Below are 19,601 nucleotides of genomic sequence, written 5' to 3'. Positions count from 1 at the left end.
GACTTCTGCACGGAAGACTCCGGCAGCACCTCAGCCAGCTGTGGCAACCCTGAAAGCTGAGGGGACCCGGAACCTCCCTCTAGGCGTCCTCACCATTACAGCACCCATCCTTGGCCCGGGGCCTGGGGAAGCCCCACAGAGACAGAGCATGGCCTTGGGGCCCGGCTGACTCAACCTGAATCGTATCTCCGCTGCTTGCTGGCTCAGCCGCTTGCCACTCTGTGCCTCAGTTTCCTTGTCTGTGAAATGGGGACACTGCTAGAAGCCACTGTGCAGGTCACGGTGGAGGTTGAGTGAGTTAGTGCACACACAGGGCTGGTGCAGCGCCTGGCATAGAGGGGGCCCAGTAAACGTCGGCTGTTGGTCACACACCGGAATGCACGGCGCAGGAAGGGAATCCGTGCTGGAGACAGCACAGGAATCCAACTCCAGCTTCTCTACATCCTGCCTTATGTGTTTGGGAAAGTCCCCTTTTTCTCCTCCCTGGGCCTCAGTTTCCTCGTCTGCAAAGTGGAGCATGCAGAGATCTTGTGGAGTCTACGAGAAACGTGGAAATGTGCGAAGACGCAGAGGAAAAAAATCACTTATCCCAAACACCTGATCATCTCCTAGTTGGTTTCCTTACAGTTTATTCTATGCACTTTAAAATTGTACTGAATGTTTTAGATAGAAAGATCAAATAAAATTCCTTGTTCCCACAACCCACCTTAAGAAACAAAACCTTACCAATACCTTTAAGCCCCTGCCCCGCTCCTGCCTCCTCCCCTACCCGAGAGCTGCTGTGACTTCAGCGTTGATGACCTCTCACTCTGTCTATCCCTCCCTGACCAACGGATATTGTTTCCTATATAAATGGCACCACACTATTATATCTTTCTAAAATTTGCTTTTGTTCGCTCAACCTTATATCTGTGAGGTTTATAGTTCTGCAGATGTGGGAAAGGCCTAAGCCTCAGTTTTCCGTCTGTAAACCCAGGATGATGGTAGGCGCATGCCTGGGTTTGCTGTGGGGCCTCAATGACCAGCGCGTGCCGAGGTCTGGGGACGTGCCTGGCGCTGCTTCTGCTCGCAGGAAAGTGGGAGGAGCTGTTACTGCTTGTTCTCTCTTTGGGGGTGAGTGTGCTGATACACCTATGGGCCGCTCTCTGTGCCCAGCACTATTATATGTGTTTTACAAACGCTGACTCATTTAACCTCATGACACCCTAAGAGATGAGGACTCTTATGAGCTCCATGTGTTGTGGGGAAACTGAGGCCCAGAGAGTTCACACAGCTGTGAAGTGAGGGAGGTGGGTTTGAACCCAGGTGGGCTGGCTCCAGACTCACACTCTGAACCACTACACAGACCGCCTCTCTCTGCCCCCGTGTTACAGGTGGGGACACTGACCCTGGGCAGGGCAGTCACTCAGCTACATTCATTCCGGGGTCAGTGGCAGGAGTCAGACAGAACCCAGGGTTCCCGACACACAGCTGAGGACATCTTGTGTCTCCTCCCCATGGCGACAAGACACACAGAATGTCATGAACCTCATGACAAATCCATGCAGCCTTACAAAGTTCTGGGATTGTGTGCACACGCACACATGCTCACACGCACAGTTCTGAACTTCATTTGCCAGGTGCGAGTACCCATTCCTCCACTCACTCAACCATCCCTTCCACCAGTGTTTATTGAAAGCTCACTGGGCTGGGCCCTGTGCAGTGCGGAGGATCCAGCACTGAGCATGGAAGACTCGGCCCTTCCCCTCCAGGAGCAGTGGGAGAGATACTAGCGTACTAATTTCTCGTGTGTAATGACTGACCGTGATACATGCTGTGAAGGAAGGGCTCACCTGTTCTAGGGGTGAATAATGGGAAGCCTGACCTGGATGGAGGGAGGGCACTAGGAAGAAGGACAGAGCTGAGATCTAAAGGGTAAATTGGCAGTTACTAGGCAAGGGAGGGAAAGGAAAAGCATTCCAGGCACAGGGAACAGCAAGTGCAAAGGCCCTGGGGTGGAATGGAGCAAGGGGATTTGGAGGAAGTGAAAAGCGTTCAGTGTGGCTGGAGCACAGAGAGCCAGGCGAGGGTGGCCAAGCTGAGACTGGAGGGCTCACAGGGGCCAGACCAGACATCCTCAGGCCTGACTCTGCTCTCAGGGTGCTGGCAACTGATGTGGCCACTTTTCTGCCCTGCCCCCAGTGAGGATTGCTCTGCAATGGGCAGTGGCCATGGACATCTGGACCTGCTCCTCCCCTCCTTGTCTTCTCCCTGTGGCCCCTTTGCTTTGGACAGACACTGGGTACCTGCCTCCTCATGCGAGATGAGGCTCAGAAGGCAGGACAGCCACAAATCTTCAGCAAATGTTGATACACACACCTACTGTGTGCCAGGCGCTGCACTGGGCCCTGGGGCTACGGCCTCGTACAAGACAGAAGAATCCCAGCCCCCGCGGAGCACGGATCCAGTGCCCATTTCCTTTATTCCCCTCAGGCCCCCTGCAAGGGGGACACAGTGAGCCCTGTTTCCCGATGAGGCCACTGAGGCTCAGAGCGGCCACGCTGGCCGGAAAGAAAACGGCCGAGCGGGCCTGGACCCGTGCCTGACTCGGCGCGCTGCTCCAGGCCCACGTGGACTTGGCCGCAGCAGGCAGTGTGGCACAGCCAGGCCTGTGCCGGGAACTGTGGTCGAGCTGACAGTTGAAAAGCGCAGCCCCCCTCGACTGCCCGTTGGGCCCTGACACTCTCCACTCCTGGCTCCCTGCCCACTCTGAGCCCTGACCCAGAAGAAAAGCAATGGAATCTCTTGCGGGGAGGAAAACAGCGGAGGAAGGCTGGGCCTGGCTGCTCAGAGAAAACAAGACACAGAACCCTGGTCTGGGTGAAACCACAGGGTCAGGGCCTGTGTGGGCTCCGAGGGGCTGGGAGGGGCTGGGCAAGGCAGAGGAGGGGGCCCAGCCCGGGCCAGCGCGCTCGCAAGCCGCCAAGTCAGCCCCTCTGTACAAATGAGGAAACCGAGTCCTGGGATGGCTGGGTAGGGATACAGCCAAGCAGCTGGGCAGGGGGTCTGACCCCTGCAACCTCCGCAAAAGCGATGCGTGAGTTATCCATCGTGGCATAACAAATTATTCTAAAACATTTAGCAGCTTACAATGACCGCAAACGTTTATCATCGCTCACGGTTTCTGAGCGTCAGGAATTCGGGAGCAGCTTAAGGCAGTTCTGACTCGGGTTATTTCTGAGTGGCTGCCCTCAGCCGTCAGCCGGGCTGCGGTCATCTGAAGGCTGGCCCGGGGCTGGAGGGGCGGTGGCCCACTCATGGGGCTGGCAGGTTGGCGCCGGGGGGTGGTGGGAGGCCTCGGTTCCTCTCCAGACGGGCCCCTCCCCACGGCTGCTGAGGGTCCTCAGGACACGGTGCCCAGCTGCCTCCAGAGCAAGAGATCCAAGAGGGGCAGCAGAAACCACACCATAATGACGTAGCCATGGAAATCCACCCCAACCTTTCTATAACATCCTGTGGGCCACATGGGCCGGTCCTGACTCAGTGAGGGAGGGATTGCACATGGGCATGCGTACCGGGAGGTGGGATCACTGGGGCCGTCTGGGAGTCTGGCTGCCACAGCAGCCCACCCGAGTGGCGAAGGGCGTGGTCTCAGGACCCGAAGGTGTGCATTCCAGGCCGGCTTCTGCCACTCACAAGCTGTGTGACGTGGGCGCCGGGCTCATCTTCTCTGTGCCTTCTTTTCCTCGTCTGTAAAATGGAAAGGATGGGAGAGCCAAGGGATAAATGATCTATTTGCGAGGCCCTCGGGGCCACGCTGAGCGCTTCCAGGATCTGCCTTCGGAGCCCGGCAGCTGGGCAGAGCTCAGCTCACCCCTCGAGCAGAAACAGGTCTAGTGTGGTCCCTGCTGTCTCTCCAGCGCCTAGCACCGGTCCTAGCACATCTGAACAAGTTTGTTGAACAGATGAATGAGCGCTGAGACTACGTCATACTCATTTCTGGAACGTTCCTCCTGCAGACACCCCGAGCTGGCTCCCTCCCCTGCTGTGGGCCTCCCTCTGCCCCTCCACTCTCCAGCCTCCGTGTTGGCATCCCTTCCCTTCCCTGCCTGCCCTTGTACCAGTTGTCTCTCACGATGTCTGTCTCCCGGCCCCTGTGGCCTTGCCTCACCTCTCCCAGGGCCTCGGCAGCAGCTGCGGCTGTGTTGGGGTTCCAAAACTTATTCCTAGCAGCCGAACAATTCATCAGTAGAGATTGGGCACCCCTTACATAAAACCCACCCATTTGTTCTTTCAACAAATATTTGCTGAGCATCTCTTACGTGCCTGGCGCTGTTTGGGCACAGAGGATGTGGCCGTGAACATGGGCAGCACTGCGCTCCTGGGCCTGATATTCCCACGGCGGAAACAGGCGAATAACCAATGACAGTGGCGATTTCACTTGCGTGAAGAAACCAGACGGTCACGTGGGTGGAGTGGGGTTGGGGGGCGCAGTGCTTACCTTCAGTGCTGTGGCCAGGGGACGCTTCTCAGAGGAGGCGACATTGGCGGGGAGACCTGAAAGTCAGAGGGAGGCTGACGGGAGAAGCTCTGGGTGCTTCTGAAATTGGGGGGTGTGGATGTGTTTTGGGGGGACACCGGTGGGCAACTCTCTGGCTCCCGTGGCCACTGCTGCAGACCCCAGGGCCCCTTCTCCAAACACGGTGTGCAACCCACAGACACAACCTCTGCCAAGGGCATGTTGTTCAAATCACAAGGGCACAAACCCTTTAACTCGGCAGTTCTGCGTGAAGGGCTTGATCCCCACCTTAAGCCTTGCAGGGCCGCTTAATGACCAGTGGACAAGCAGCCCTGGTGTGATGGCCAAAGCCTGGAAACAACCTACAGGCCCAGCTGTAGGGGACCAGCTGAGCAAGCAGTGGTGGCCCACAGGTGGAATACTATGCAGCCGTTAAAACAGGGAGGGGAGTCTATCTGGATGAATGTGGAGCAATCTCCAAATTATATTAAGAAAAAAGAAGCCAGGTTCAGAATGGTGAGCGGACGTTTTTATAGACTGAAGCGGGGGGACATAAGCATTGCTGGTCCATGCACAGCGTTTCTCTGGAAAGAAACGCGGAACGCCCCTAAGTGGCCTGTGGGAGGGGAACTGCGGGCCGGGGGCAGGGGTGGGAGGAGGTTTGTTTTCACGCCACATCCTTTTGTTCTTTGGAATTTTGAACAATGTGCTCATAATCACCCATTAAAAAAAATTAAAATTACAAAAGTTTACGTTTAGACTAAAACACCCACAGAAAGCCATTGAAGCTCTGACCTTCCAGATTTTCAGTCTGGCTAGATCAAGCCACTAGCAACTGTGTGCAGCCTCCTGCAAGTTACTTTCCTGATTGTGGCCTCCGTTTCCCCGTGTGTGGAACGGGGCTGGGCTGCGGGTTCCCTGTAGGTCCTCCAGGCTCTCTATGTCTTTGCTGCCGTGTCCCTCCCTGCCTGGGCCCCAGGCCTGGGGGACCCCTGCTGCAGCCGTTTCCCCCTCATCATCAGGCCAGGCTCTAACCACCCCCTCCTGCCCTGGTGCCTGGGTTCAGCCTGCCTGGTTTTACCCTAATTCCCACCCCACCTCCAGTACCACCTGGTTTGGATCCTGTTCTTGGGGCAGTTTTGCCTGTTCCCAAAGCAAAGACCGTTTTTTCTCCTGGAAAGGAATTTGCAAAGAAGCCTGGTTCTCTCTGAGTGACCTGGGAGCCGCGGCAGGGTTTGAGCAGAAGATGCTGTGACCTGACTTAGGCTCACTGGGGTCTCTCGGGCTGCTGTGAGGGGCATAGATTGGGGGCCGGGGAGCATGGACAGAAGCCCAGGGCACAGCGAGGAGGCTGTGAAACCCACCAGAGATGATGGACACTGGGCCCCGGGTAGAAGTGGTGGGCTGGGGAGAAATGGTCAGATTCTGGATGGGATTCAGAGTAGAGACCACAGATTTGATATAGGGTAGGAGAGACAGGTGTGAAGGAGGGCTCCAAGGGGTTGGGCCTGAACAACTGGAAGGATGACGTTTACTCAGAAATGAAATATTTGACCAAAGTCTCAGATATGCAGAGCTGGGACCAGTGGCTGCACCACAGCCATATGATGTAGTTTATTTCAAAGCTAATTCTTGCAGGGGTGGGGGCGGGGGGGGAGGCGGAGTCCAGCCCATTCATTCATTCAACTTGACAAATATCCATGAGCACCTACGAGCTGCCAGGCGCCCTTCCAGGCACCAGAAGGAAAGGCAGGCAGAGCCCCTGCACTCCTGGAGTTGGTGGCCCGCTGGGAGGGCGCCGTCGCAGAGACCTGTGTGGGAGGGGTCTTCAGAGGTCTTACCCTCTCCTGTGCCTGGGCCCCTCTGGCATCTGGTAAAGCTCTGGACCCTCTCTCAGAAGAATTATTTTAAAAACGTAAAATTAAATGCATAGATTTACAAAGGAAACAAATCGCCTTGAGATATAGATATCAAAATATTTTTTAAAGCAGATTTGTGATACACTCATAGATTGCCTCTGTATTAATACATTAAATACATTGCACAATAAATTAATACATTCAGTATGTAACAAGACCTGGTGGTGGACCTAGCACCTTCTATTATTTCGAGGTCATGATGAGCATAAGCAGTATGTTGTAGGGGTCCACGACTGCTGTGATGAAACGTGAGAACATCTGTGATTTCTACTGGTGAAAAAGTCACGGGCACTGCCACCACCACCGTGGCAGTTGATGGCCTATATTCATCACTGTAGGAAAAGACCATTTCAGTTAGAGGTTGGTGACAAAAAATAAACTGTAACTTTTTTCCATTTACAGATCTCTGAGGAGTCTAGGGACATCCGTTAAGAACAGCTGGTTTGTATACTGGTTTTTAAATATTATATTAATTATATCAGTATACATCTCATTCTAGTCTTTAAATCTAAACCATTTAGAGATATGTGATGTAAAAAGAAAACACCATCACCATCACCCCGCTTGTAACCCCCTCCCCTGAAGCAAATCATCACTGTTAATAGTTTGTGTCTTCTAGGCATCCATATAAAAATACATCATACATATATACATAGAAAAATACGTTATTTGGGTCTTTCTTACACACAGATGGGTCCACAGCATAGATAATGTTCTGCATCTTGCTGTTTTCACTCAAGACTATATCTGGGGCATCTTTTCAGGTCAGCATGTTCTTTTTAACCGCTGCGTAGTAGCCCATGACGTGGACATACTGGAATTTGTTATGTGTCAATTCCATAACTATGCACCTAGCTCTTTACGTGGGTTGTCTCAGGAATTCTCCCTATGACCTGAAGATGGAAGCTATGATTATCCCCACTCTAGAGAAGAGGCCCAGACAGGTACCTGCCCAAGGTCACACAGCCACTAAGCTGACAGCTCTGTTTCAAACCCAGGCTCCTCAGATGCAAGGCACTACTCTTTCTGCATTGACTTTCATCTTTAGTTGACAAAATGTTTTTCCCAAATATGAGCTACATGCACCATTTTCCATGAAAGAGACAGGCAAGGCGTATTATTGTTACTGAGCTTCCTTTTGATTCTGAAATACACCAGACACTCTCCCACCTCAGGGCCTTTGCACTCACCTTTCCCTCCATCTGGAATTCCCTTCTGCCTGACTCTCCCACAGCTGGCTCTCTCTCATCCTCTCAGCTCAGATGGACCCTCTGGTGAGGGTCTCCCTACCACTCTGGCTAAACTTGCCCCCGACCCCGCTCATTACCCTGTCTTATTGTCTTCATAGCCCACATCCCTATTGGAATTTAATGGAAGTATTTAGAGGAAGTACCCTGGAATCTGCAAACTTGCCAATTTTGTTCATTCCTGATTCCCTAGTCCCTAGTACAGGGCCTAGCACGCAGTAGGTGCTCAAGAAATCATTCCTGAGTGAATACTCGAATGAAACTCAGAGGGTGAGGGATTAGTTTGAGGAAACGTATTTATTATTATAAACATATTTATATGTGGGACATTTTATAGAAACTTGTGTTGGTGGGTTTTTTGTGTTTTGTTTTTGCTGAGGAAGATTGGCCCTGGGCTAACATCCATGTCCATCTTCCTCTACTTTATATGTGGGACGCTGCCACATCATGGTTTGATGAGCAGTGTGTAGGTCCACGCCTGGGATCCAAACCCACGAACCCCAGGCCACCAAAGTGGAGCACGTGAACTTAACCACTACACCACGGGACCAACCTCTGGTGGGTTTGTTTTTTCTTGAGGAATAGTCCACATACAGTGAAGTTCACCCTTCTAATGTACAGTTCTATGAGTTCTGACAAATGTATACAGTCATGTAACCACCACGACAATCACAGTATAGAACATGGCCAATACCCCAGAGAGTTCCCCTGTGTCCCTTTGCAGTCAATTCCCACCCCCAGACCTTAGTCCCTGGCAATTATGGATTCTGACTTTTCCAGAAAGTCACATAAATGGAATCTGACAGTATGTAGCCATTTGAGTCCGGCTTATTTCTCTCAGCATGACACATGTGAGGTTCATCCACGTTGTGCATCAATAGTTCATTCCTCTTTATTGCTGAGTAGAGTCCATGGACGGATGGACCACAGTAGTCTATCTGTTCACATGTTGAAGTCTTTTTATATAGATAATGCAGGAGAAAGCAGGCTTGAGCAGATTTCCTGGGCCCCCGAGACTGCCCATCCATAGATACTCCCCTGTCGTCTATCCGAACACCCTTCCATGCTCCCCCAGCCCCAGCCTGTCAAAAATCCTTTCCTTTCCTTCAAGGCTTTTTTCAAACGCCCTCTCCCCAACAAGGAGCAGTCTACTGTCCCCATGTCACAGATTTGTAAAGTGAGGCTCAGAGAAGTATAGCCTTCTCCAAGGGCCCACAATTTGAGTATAGTAGAGCCAGAGCTCAAACCCAGGGCCAGGGAGAGTGGGGGTAGCCCAAGGGCCAAAGATCAGCCTCTTTGCAGGCTGGAGGGGTGGTGGGAGGTCAGGCCTCCATCCGCCATCTCAGCCCTGAGAATCTGCCAGCATGAGGGTAACAGAGAAGGGGCAGGTCCATCCTGTGGAGGAGGGGGCATCTCTGGCAGATCCCATCCTGCGTCAGTTTCTCCATTGGGATCCTTCCTTCACCCTTCCAGCTGGTACCTGAGCCCTAGGCCAGACCCAACCCCTACTACACAAGCCGACAGTAGTCACCAGAGCCCTAGCCTGGCCCAACCAGGCCCGTCTGGCCCAGCTTACCCATCCCAGGGTCATGCTGGTGGGCGGGGGTGGCAAATTGGGTGATGGGCCCCAGCTATGGGAGGCCTTTGCCCCGCCCAGCCACTTGAAGCCGCTGGACAAGTGGGGGACCAGTGAGGGTGCTTAGGGAGCTCCCATCACTCAAGATGACCCCAAGCTACCCTGAGGCCCCAGCCCAGCTCTGCAGACCTGAGGAAGCCCCTGGGCAAGGAGTCTTGGAACCTAGCCCACCAGGTGGTGACCTTGGGCAAGTCTTCTGGGCCTCAGTCGGTCCATCTACAGATAAGAAGCTTGGAGGAGATGCCTGAGAAGGTCTCACAGCAGGAATGAACTTGCTGTTTGACTGCGTGGAGCAGAAGCTCAGGGCCTAGGAGTCTGCATTTTAAACTAGGTTCCAGAAGGTTCTTGACTCACAGGAAAGTCCGAGGGCAGCCTCAGAATAGGTCTACTTACCCTTATCCACCCCGGTGCCCCCCAGCCAGCCACATGTTAGAATCCCCGGGGGCTGATAGAGGTCTGGTAGGGAGAGCATGAGAAGCTGCCCTGGGGGGATGATGGTAGCCTGGCCCGGAGTGGAGGGAAGTGGACAGATTTGAAACTCACACTAGGATCATAGTGGCCAGAACTTACTAGTGGATCGAGTGGTGGCAGTTGAGGAAAAGAGAAGAGTCAAGGATGAGGTCTGGGCTGGGGACTAAGATTGCGTCCATTTACTGAGATGGAAAGACGAGAGGAGGATGGGGTGGGCATGCAGGGAGGGCGGCGGTGGGGGCTGAGGAGCCAGGGTTCCATGTCGGATGTTTTCGCTTGAGACGCTTGCTGGAAACCTGTGTGGAGATGGCGAGTTGGGGGGACATTCGGGGGAGCAGTCTGGGTGGCAGACGGAGATGGTGCCGTCAGCATGCAGGGATGTGAAAGTCCTAGGACCGGCCGCAGCACCTCCAACAGGGCCCTCACGCATTTGGGGCCTCGGACGCTTTGGCCTCTGTCTGGTCCTGGGTGAAGCTTATGGATCCCTTTTCAGAATAATACTTTAAAATGCATAAAATAAAAGTATAAGAATCCCCAGTGATATTGCAATTGTAATCAAAGTATTAAAAATTAAATGTGTGCTATAATGCTAGCGTTATCCAGTGATGGGTTTGAGAATGTCCATAATTCTGAAGTCATGATGAGTTAAAAAAAAAATTTAAAAACCCAGCATTTAAAGATACTATAACACCTGTGTTGTGATATGGAAATATTTGTGATTTCTATTGGTAATAAAGTTGCAGGATCACGTAATAGAGCTATGGTTTGTGGCCTATGCTCATAATTGAAGGAAATATCAAATTTTAATTACAGGTTAGTGAATAAAAATGTAATTTTTTCCTCATCCAAGTCCACAGACAACCTGAATTCTCCTCACAGACCCTGTGGGCCCCCATGAAGGACTCTTGACCTAGGGAGAGAATGTACAGAGAGACGAGAGCTCAGGACTGGGCCAGGAGAGCCCCCCAACATGTGGGAGCCTGGCGAAGGGGGAGTCAGAAGGGTGTGACCAGGGGAGCGGGTAGGAGGAAAACTAGGAGAGGCTGCATCTGGGAAGTGCTTCCAGAAAAAGGGCGTGGCCATCTGGGTTCCTGCGCTGAGATGGAGAGGAAGAGGGGACATAGAAGTGTCCCCTGGCCCTCCCTTGTCAAGGAGGCCACCACGAGGCGAGTTAAAGAGTGAAGGGGCTCCTGGGGCTGGGGAGACAGGCCGGGGGAGTGGGGCATAGGATTCAACAGTCTGGTTTATATTTTTTCTTGAGTGTGGTAAATACACAGATTTCATTATATTGTTCTTTACGCTTTTCTGTCTGTGTGAAGTACACCATGATAATATTATTAAATTTTTTTCAAAGGTGAAGGTGGGCATGGAGGTGAGAATATGGAGACAACTTGTCCAAGTTTCGTCACTGAGGGGAGCAGAGAAATTAGAGACAGCTGGAGGGCGCTGTGGGCTCAGGATATATATATATTTTTGAATTCTTAGACAGGAGCTATTGGAGCACGTTGTGTGTTGCAGGGGACAGTTGGGGGTGGGGGGTGATGCCGGGGAGGAAGGAAAGGGCCAAGGGGACAAAGGCTTGAGAAACTCGGATGTGCTGGTCTCCACGGTGCTCAGTCCCTTGTGACCCGTACACCCCAGGTTCTCACATCTGAGCGAGCATCAGCTTCACCTGGAGGGCCGGAAGCCACCCCAGAATTTCTGATTCAGTAGGTCTAGGGTGGGACCTAGAAATTTGCACTTCCAGCAAGCTCCGGAGTGACGCTGCTCCAAGGACCGCAATCTGAGAACCACTGCTCTCAATACCAGCGTCGCCCACGTGCGCCCCCTTCAGGATTTGACGTTGCACTACAGTCGTACGTGCTCCTTCATAAGCATTCGCGGGGAGGAAGGGATGGGGAGGAAGGGATGGGAGCAGACAGTTGACATGGAAGAGGGGAGAAGAGACCAAGGAGGAAACAGCTGGACCCTGGCCCCCCCAGCCAAGGTCACCACCTCTCCCCGGGGAGCACCAGTCCTCCCAGGGAGCCTGGGAGCTGCCCTGTCAGACCTCCGGGAAGACTGAGCCAGAGGGTGAGCAAAGGAGCCAGGGCCGGGGGTAGGGACGCTGGTGAGAGCCAGCCTGTGTGCGGAAGGGAAGGGAGCGGAGGGGGGGCGCCAGCTCCCTGCCCGCGGGCACTGAGCCCTGAGAACACGCTGTTCACCTTTGCAGCTTGATCCTGGTCTCGCGCCAGACAAGCTTCTCCTGCTCCTGGGAAAGAGAGAAACCCTGTCAGAGAAATGAATGTTAGCTTGTCGGATCCCAGAACATCCGAGCCAGGAGGACCCCTGGAGACTGGCCGGGTCAGCCCCGTTTGGCAGAGGAAGGGGGCCAGAAAATAGAAAGTTCAGCTTGGCAGATGGATCTGAAAACCCTTGTACAGGGAAAGATGCGTCCCCACTCCCTGATGGCTGGCTCCCCCTGGGAAACTGGGTAACAGGCGTGATATTGGGGGCTCTGCTCTGACCCTTGCTGCTCCCCCTCTTCCATCAACTCATCGAACAGGTATCTATTGAGCACCTACTGTGTGCTAAGCATTGAGCTAGACATGGAGATAAAGTGGTGAGCAAGACCAAGCCCCTGGCTTCATGGAATTGACGTTCCAGAAGGTGAACCAGGCAACAGACAGATAAACATGCGATATAAAGTCGGGGAGCAATAAGTGGTGGGAAGCAACCTGAAATGACATGAGAGGGTGAGCCATGCACATGGGGGTGGGGGGGAGGCTTCCAGGCAGAGGGCACTGCATGTGCAAAGGCCCTGAGGTAGGCACATGCTTGCTGTGTTGGAGGGATGTCATAGAGACCAGTGCATCTGCCACAGAATGAGGGAGAGAGGACTAGAAGAGGGAATCAGCGTGGTAGCAGGGACCAGGTCATGGAGGAAGCTGCAGTTGTAAGGAGACTTTGGCTTTTCCTCTGAGTAAGATAGGGACCCTGGGAGGGTTTTGAACAGAGAAGGAACGTGATTTGACTTAGGTTTAACAGGAGCCCTCTGGCTGCCCAGTGGAGGATGGACTTGTATAGGACAAGGATGGAGGCAGAGAGGCCAGGGAGAAAGCTACTGGAATAGTCCAGGCAAGAGGTAACCGTGGCCTGGCCTGGCAGGGAACCTCCCTGGTTGCTCTGTGTACTTCCATGGGGACACATGGAAGGGACAGGAGCCTTCCCCCAGGCCCTACCCATGACCCCAGCCCATGGTCTCCCCACAGCTAGAAAGGTACATCCAGATGAACTTGAGGTCGGAGCTGGCGCAGGCCCAGCAGCACATGGTCCAGAACCAGACGGCCACCATGCTGGAGCTGGGCACCAGCCTCCTGAACCAGACCACCGCCCAGACCCGCAAGCTGACCGACGTGGAGGCTCAGGTACCCGAGGGTGAGCGGCGGCCCTGGAGGGGCCTGTGGCAGGCCAGGCTGGCTCACAGCCCGGGTCATCTCGCCTTGACCTCTGTCCCTGGGTGAGGTCAGGGCCTCCTCTGGGCCTATAGCCCCCTGGGGCCCCTCCCTGATGAGCCTGTCACAGAACTGTCTCCCGCCACGTCCCAAGCCCTGGAGGCGGACACTGGGTTGGCTCTTCTGCCTCTGTGACTCCAGCGCCAGGACTGTGCTGGGCACGGGGGTGAGAGGGTAGTGGCAGAGCCCCCACCCCTACTCTCAGGCGGCTCACAGTGCTCCTGGGGAAGATGGTAATAAACAAGCCATTAGACCTCAGGGGGCCAACAATGCTGAGAGAGGAGGCACTGGGAGCAGAGAGAGGGAGGGCGGGAACAGGTGTGTACGTGGGAGAGTGAGTGAGTGAATGGATGAAAGACGACCGACAAGTGGGCACGTTGTGTTGAACCCCTGCTATGTGCCTGGCACCGTTGGAGGTGCCCTCGTCCAGTTTACAGCAGTAAACAAAACAGGCACACATCCCTCCCCTACAGAGCTTCCTTCCTAATGAGCACCCGGAAAACGACCAGGATGAATAACATACGCATGTGAGATAGTGACAGTGCTCGGACAAAACAGCACGGACAAGAGAGCGACACGGATGTGTGCTGGGATGGGTGAAGGCATGAGCTGCAAGTTCAGACAGTGAGGCCAGGAAGGGACCACTGAGAAGTAGGATTGGAGCCAGGCTTCCTGGGAGAGCCTTCCAGACAGGGAGGACAGCACGTGCAAAGGCCCAGAGGTGGGACCGTACTGGCAAGCTCTAGGCGCACCAGGAAGCCAGTGTGGCTGGAGTGACTGGGGGAGAGTGGGGGGCAGGGGGTCGAGGGGCGATGGGGACAGGTGGCATCACAGGGCCTTGTGGGCCATGGTCAGGCCTGGGGCTTGTCCACCGCGTGACGTGGGAGCCACAGGAAGATTCCAAGCAGAGAGGCCACATTTAAAAGGCTGCCTCAGGCTGCTGAGCAGAGAATGGGCTCTAGGGGACAAGGTGGGAACAGGGAGCCCTGTGAGGAGGCTGGAGAGGACACGGGGCCAGAGATGACCGAGGCCAGGGCCAGAGCGGGGGCCGCGGAGTGGGGGGCAATGGTCAGGTCCCCATATGGAAGGCGGAGCTGACGGGACTTGCTGATGGACTGGCTGTGGGGGTCGAGGGTGACTCCTCTGGGGCCTGAGCAGGAAGAAGAGTGGAACTACTGCGTGCAGTGATGGGGAAGAGCACATTTAGGGAGAGATTACAAACTCAGTGAGTGAGTGAACGAACGAACGAATGAATGAATGAACGACCATGGGAACTAACTCCCGGGAGGGTGGAAATAGGTCAGCAAGCGTCTGGAATGCAGGGCCCACGGGCAGGTGGGCAGCTGCTGGGCAGGACTCCCGCGGGGCTTACGTGGGCCCCTCCCCCTCCTGTTTGCTGGGGCAGGTCCTGAACCAGACATCGCGCATGGAGATCCAGCTGCTGGAGACCTCGCTGTCCACTAACAAGCTGGAGAAGCAGCTGCTGCTGCAGGGCCGTGAGCTCCACCGGCTGCAGGGCCAAAACAGGTGGGCGCCGGCACCCTGGTTGGGACCCAGAGTGAGCACCGGAGCCGGGCTGGGCTGCGGCAGGGCCAGTGTTGGAAGCTGGACTTGGGCTAGTGCCCGGGACAGGGGCTGGGGCCAGAGCGACAGGCCCGGCTGCTGGAGCGAGCGAGCATCTGCGGGGGCCGGGGCTGGAGCGGGAGCGGGGACTGGGTCAGAGCTGAGGTGAGGGCTGAGGCCAGGGTGGGAGACCAGACTGAAGCTGGGAGTGAAGGTGGCCACGGGGGCTGGACTGAGGCTGGGGCTGGGGGCCAGGCAGGCACAGGGCCTGGCTACCCGCCCCCAGGCGGGGACAAGGGACAGGCATTTTCCTGGGGCTCAGGACACCCTGATTCTTTCTCCGTTCTTTCTTTCTGTCTTTCTCTTTCTTTTCTTTCTTCGTTTCTTCCTTTCTTTATTTATTTTATAAATTTTTAATAGCTTTATTGAGCTACAATTTACATGCCATACAATTCACCTTGTAAATTTTAATTTGATCCCCTTATTTGTAAATCAACAAATCTGATCTCATCCACCAAGTCCTCTTGCCAGAAGCAACCGCAGTTACCAGTTTCTGGCCTGCACCAGAGAGGCTCTGCATCTATGAGCAAATACGCGTGACGGGAACACCCTTTAAATTACAAAGGGAAAAAGAGTCATGGGGTACAGATAAGGTGGAGAAACAGACATCCGAGGCTGATTTCATCTCGGTTTCCAGCTGAGTGGAGAAAAATCTGCCAAGGTCAGGGTGCCGGGGGAGGCCTGTCCACACACTGAAGCAGCCACAGGCCTGTGCACGGGGCGAGGTGTTATTGCTGCTCACGTGCTGGGTCCAGATAAGGCTCTGAGGATCACCAGCTCCCTCTGATCTGGCTGCAGTTAATAATAGCTTGTCCACCTTCGTATTCTGGTTCCCTCATCCCAAGGCACTCACTCTGAATTGGCACCAGGTGCCTAGAAATCAGTGAAGATGGAGGGTGTCGACAGTAAGCTTTTGGCCCATGGAGACAGCCAGAATTCTAGAATCCGAGTGTGCCCAAAATCTCTCTCTTCCTGCGGCATAATGTGCGGCCCAGGGGGAGTTTCTTCTGCCCTGGCTGGACTCATTTTCTTAGTCTGGAGAAGGGGTCGGCATAACCCCATGCATAGGGGAATGTCTCCCTCCTGCCCCTCTCCCTCAGCCACCGCCCCCCCCAAGCAGAGGTCACCCTGTTCCTAGTTCTCGTATGTCCTTCGGTTATTCAATCCATGATTATTTTTTGAGCTCTTACCATGTGTCAGGCACTATTATAGACGCTGGGGTTACAGAAGTGAACGAATACACAAAAATCCCTCTCCTCGCGGAGCTGACATCTATAAGCTCATATTCCAGGGTTTCTTATGAATATGCAAACACACAGGTATGTATAGGCCCTTTTTGGGCCTTTTTAAGCCCAAATGTAGCATGCCGCTCTTCTGCACCTTGTCTTTTTTTCAGTTGTCCTGGAAATGGTTCTATACCTGCATGACACACTTGCTCATTCTTTTCTCCCACTGCATCATGTTCCGCTGTATGGCTGTCCCCGAATTTATCTCCCCAGTTCCCAATTAGTGGGTATTGAGGACGCTTCCAGTCTTTTACCACTCCACCCAGTGATGTGACAATAACGTTCCCATAGCTCATTGCACACACGTGTGAGCAAATCTGGACGGTAAAACGCCTAAAGTGGAAGATCTGAGTCAAAAGCTTCTTTCTCTTTTAAAACTTTTCCCCTTTTTGTCCCCAAGTCATTACAAAAATGCCTCATGCTTGTTACATCATCAGACAATAGAGGCCTATACAAGATGAAAGGGAAAGTCGGTCCCCTCCCCCAGCCTCCTCTCCATCGCCATCACTCCGACCTGCTCTGCAGAAGTAACCGACTTTGCAGGTTTTCTTCACTTTCTCTATAAACACAGGCACCACTGTGTCCTTCCACGTGTCTTTTCACATCTTTTCCTAGAAGTTCACCCATATCCCTCTCCATTTACATTAATATCTTTTTTTCTTTTTTCTTTTTTTTGTTTTTTTGTGAGGAAGTTCGGCGCTGAGCTAACATCTGCCAAGCCTCCTCTTTTTTTTTCTGAGGAAGACTGGCCCTGGACTAACATCCATGCCCATCTTCCTCCACTTTATATGGGACGCTGCCACAGCATGGCTTAACAAGCGGTGCATCGGTGCGCGTCCGGGGTCCGAACCTGCAAACCCCGGGCCAACAAAGTGGAGTGCACGCACTTAACCGCTGCGCCACCGGGCCGTCCCTACATTAATATCTTTTTTCTTTCTCTCTGTTTTATCTTCCCACATGTGGGGTTAGACTAGAGGTGTTCATGTGCCAGGGCTTTCCACTCCAAGTCCTGGGCATCCTTCCAACTCTGTGCAAACGTGCTCTGCCTCCTTCCTCTTCACGGCTCCAGAACATTTCCAGGGACACCAAAACAGAACAGGCTCAGCCAGTCCTGGCTGTTGGGCATTTAGACTGTTTCATTTTTCCCTATTACAACCAATCTAGCATGGGGCGTTCTTGCCCATGCTCCCTGGAGGTTATCTTCTGAGAGTGGCCGCTACGTCAAAGGGCAAGCATATTTGGGATTTAATAATGGCTACCTGGTTGCTGGCATGTCCCTCCCACCTCCACCTCTTTCCCCTACTGGATTCCAACCCATCTTACTCCAGGGCCTGGTCTCTCTTTCCTCCCCTCCTTACTCTGTGCCGTGGGTAGGCACGGCCCTCCGGGCTGTGTAGCCCGGGCGGAACGCTCTACCCTTCTGAGCCTCAGTGCGGGTCTGACCGCGGAGTCAGCCCGGGACGCAGGGGACAGCGCGCGAGTGTGACTGCACGGTGGGGACGGCGGGCTTACCTCTGTGCGCCCCCGCCCCGCAGCGCGCTGGAGACGCGGGTGCAGGCCCTGGAGACGCAGCAGCAGGCGGAGCTGGCCAGCCTCCGCGGCGAGAAGGAGCGGCTGCGGCGCCTGCTGGGCCGCCAGAACGGCGCCCTCGCCGGCCTCGAGCGCAGCCTGCGCGCCGCCAGCAGCAACTCGAGTCTCCTGCAGCGCCAGCAGCACCAGCTGCTGGAGTCGGTGCAGCGCCTGGTGCGCGTCGTGGGCCAGGGCCCGGGTGAGCGAGCGGGCGCGCCCCGGGCGGGAGGAGGGCGGGAGAAGGGCGGGAGAGGAGAGGCCCTGCTCACCGCCCGCCCGGGGTCACTCCAGGGCCTGGAGGCCACCGGGGGGAAGCCTTCGCCCCTCTCCCACCGACTGTGAAGTAGAAATAACCACAAACAATAATAATAATGGTGACGACAACAGTCCTGAGAGGAACCAATCCAGACTCTACTGGCTGACTCCATGACTGACCTCCGGCATGCGCCGTCCCTCTCTTGGCCTCAGTTTCCCCATCTGTTTAATGGAGGTGATGGTGGTAACAAGGACACCACTAGACCAGACTGACAGGTTTGAGTTCCAGGATCCACCCTTCATTTCCACTTGCTTGCGCTCACCCCACCCCTCCCGGCCTCAGTTTCCCTATCTATAGAATGGGGAGGTCGGACTCCATGCTCCCCGAGGACTTCTCTCACCCTAACGCCCCTGCCTCTACGCCCAAGAGGGCCAAACAGAAGTGAGGAGGCATCCCCGGCCCTGGCAGCTCCCAGCCTTCCCTGGCTCCTTCTAATGGGGCCCACTGGGGGTGGCCAAGGCATTCCGGGTTCCAGCTTCAATCAGTCAGACAACAAACACTTACTGAGCACCCACTGTGTGCCAGCCCAGTGCTGGTGCTGGGGACACAGTTGTGAATAGCACAGTGGTGCCGCATGGTCTCTTGCAAAAGTGCCCCACCTGCGGTCTGTGGGTCTCTGAGGGAAGGAGGAGGAAATGCACATTTGCTGAGTGCCTACTATGTGCCAGCTGCTCTGCTTGCAGTGTTCCTGAAGTTTCCAGACCGTGAAAGGCCTAAAAGGCTGGGCTAAGGAGAGGGGGCTTTAACCTGAGGCAGTGGGGAGCCGCAGGAGGGTGTCGAGCAGGGTGGGGCTGTGTTTTAGGAAGCCTGATTGGAAGCAGGGAGTGGAGAATGGCTTGGTGAGAGAGCAAGACGGAGGAAAGGGTTCTGCCTGCTGCCAGGTCGCCATAGGAGGAGCTGGAAAGGCACTAGGACTCAAGCAGTAGTGATGGCTTCCGGGCCCTGTGGCTGGCAGCAATCTGGGGACAGAGGATGGCACCATGGTTCCATCTAAGTTGGGCAAGCCCTGCTGGGTAGAGGTGTGAGGCATGAGGTGGGAGAGCCGGATACTTTCCAAACTGTGAGATGGGGAGAGACCTGACCCCGTCACCATCCTGTGCAGAGCCCTGGCGGTGAGGCTCCCTACATCCATTCCACATGTGGGATTCTTGTCGCTCAGCCCAAGGCATGGGGCCTGGGCCCAAGGCCTCCCCATAGGCTGACCGCTCACCCAGTCCCAGCTGTGGTCAAATGTCTGCTCACCAGTCTGGGTGGGAGGCTGTCCCGCGCACCTCGCCTTGGGCACCCTTTGCCCGAACGCCCTGTCCTCCTGCCCCACTGTCTCCAGGGAAGGGCACTCCCAAGTCGTGTTTCCCGCCCTGTGTAAATGGAGAAACTGAAAGAGGATTGGTCACCAAACAGAGACAAGCCCAGGAACCAGGCATCCGTGAAGCCAGCAGGAAGGCTACACCCCTCTCTGCATAGCTTTGTCCTAGGCTGGTGGAGGCTGGCCAAGAGTGGAGAACTCAGGGCATTCGGAAGGTTAGATGGACAGGGACATGG

The 19,601-nt window shown here is 54.6% G+C and overlaps 1 protein-coding gene across 1 annotated transcript in view; it reads left to right on the top strand.

Annotated features, from left to right (window-relative positions):
- ANGPT4 (angiopoietin 4) overlaps window positions 1-19,601 on the top strand; it is a 42,129-nt gene that overhangs the window by 8,436 nt on the left and 14,092 nt on the right. The window contains exons 2-4 of the mRNA XM_058563020.1: window positions 13,023-13,178; window positions 14,671-14,792; window positions 17,710-17,942. Coding sequence (XP_058419003.1) covers window positions 13,023-13,178; window positions 14,671-14,792; window positions 17,710-17,942 — 511 coding nt within the window. The remainder of the gene's footprint in view (window positions 1-13,022; window positions 13,179-14,670; window positions 14,793-17,709; window positions 17,943-19,601) is intronic.

This window comes from Diceros bicornis, chromosome 19 (genome assembly GCF_020826845.1).
Source record: "Diceros bicornis minor isolate mBicDic1 chromosome 19, mDicBic1.mat.cur, whole genome shotgun sequence".
Lineage (NCBI taxonomy): Eukaryota > Metazoa > Chordata > Mammalia > Perissodactyla > Rhinocerotidae > Diceros > Diceros bicornis.
This window is presented reverse-complemented; position numbering and strand designations above follow the sequence as displayed.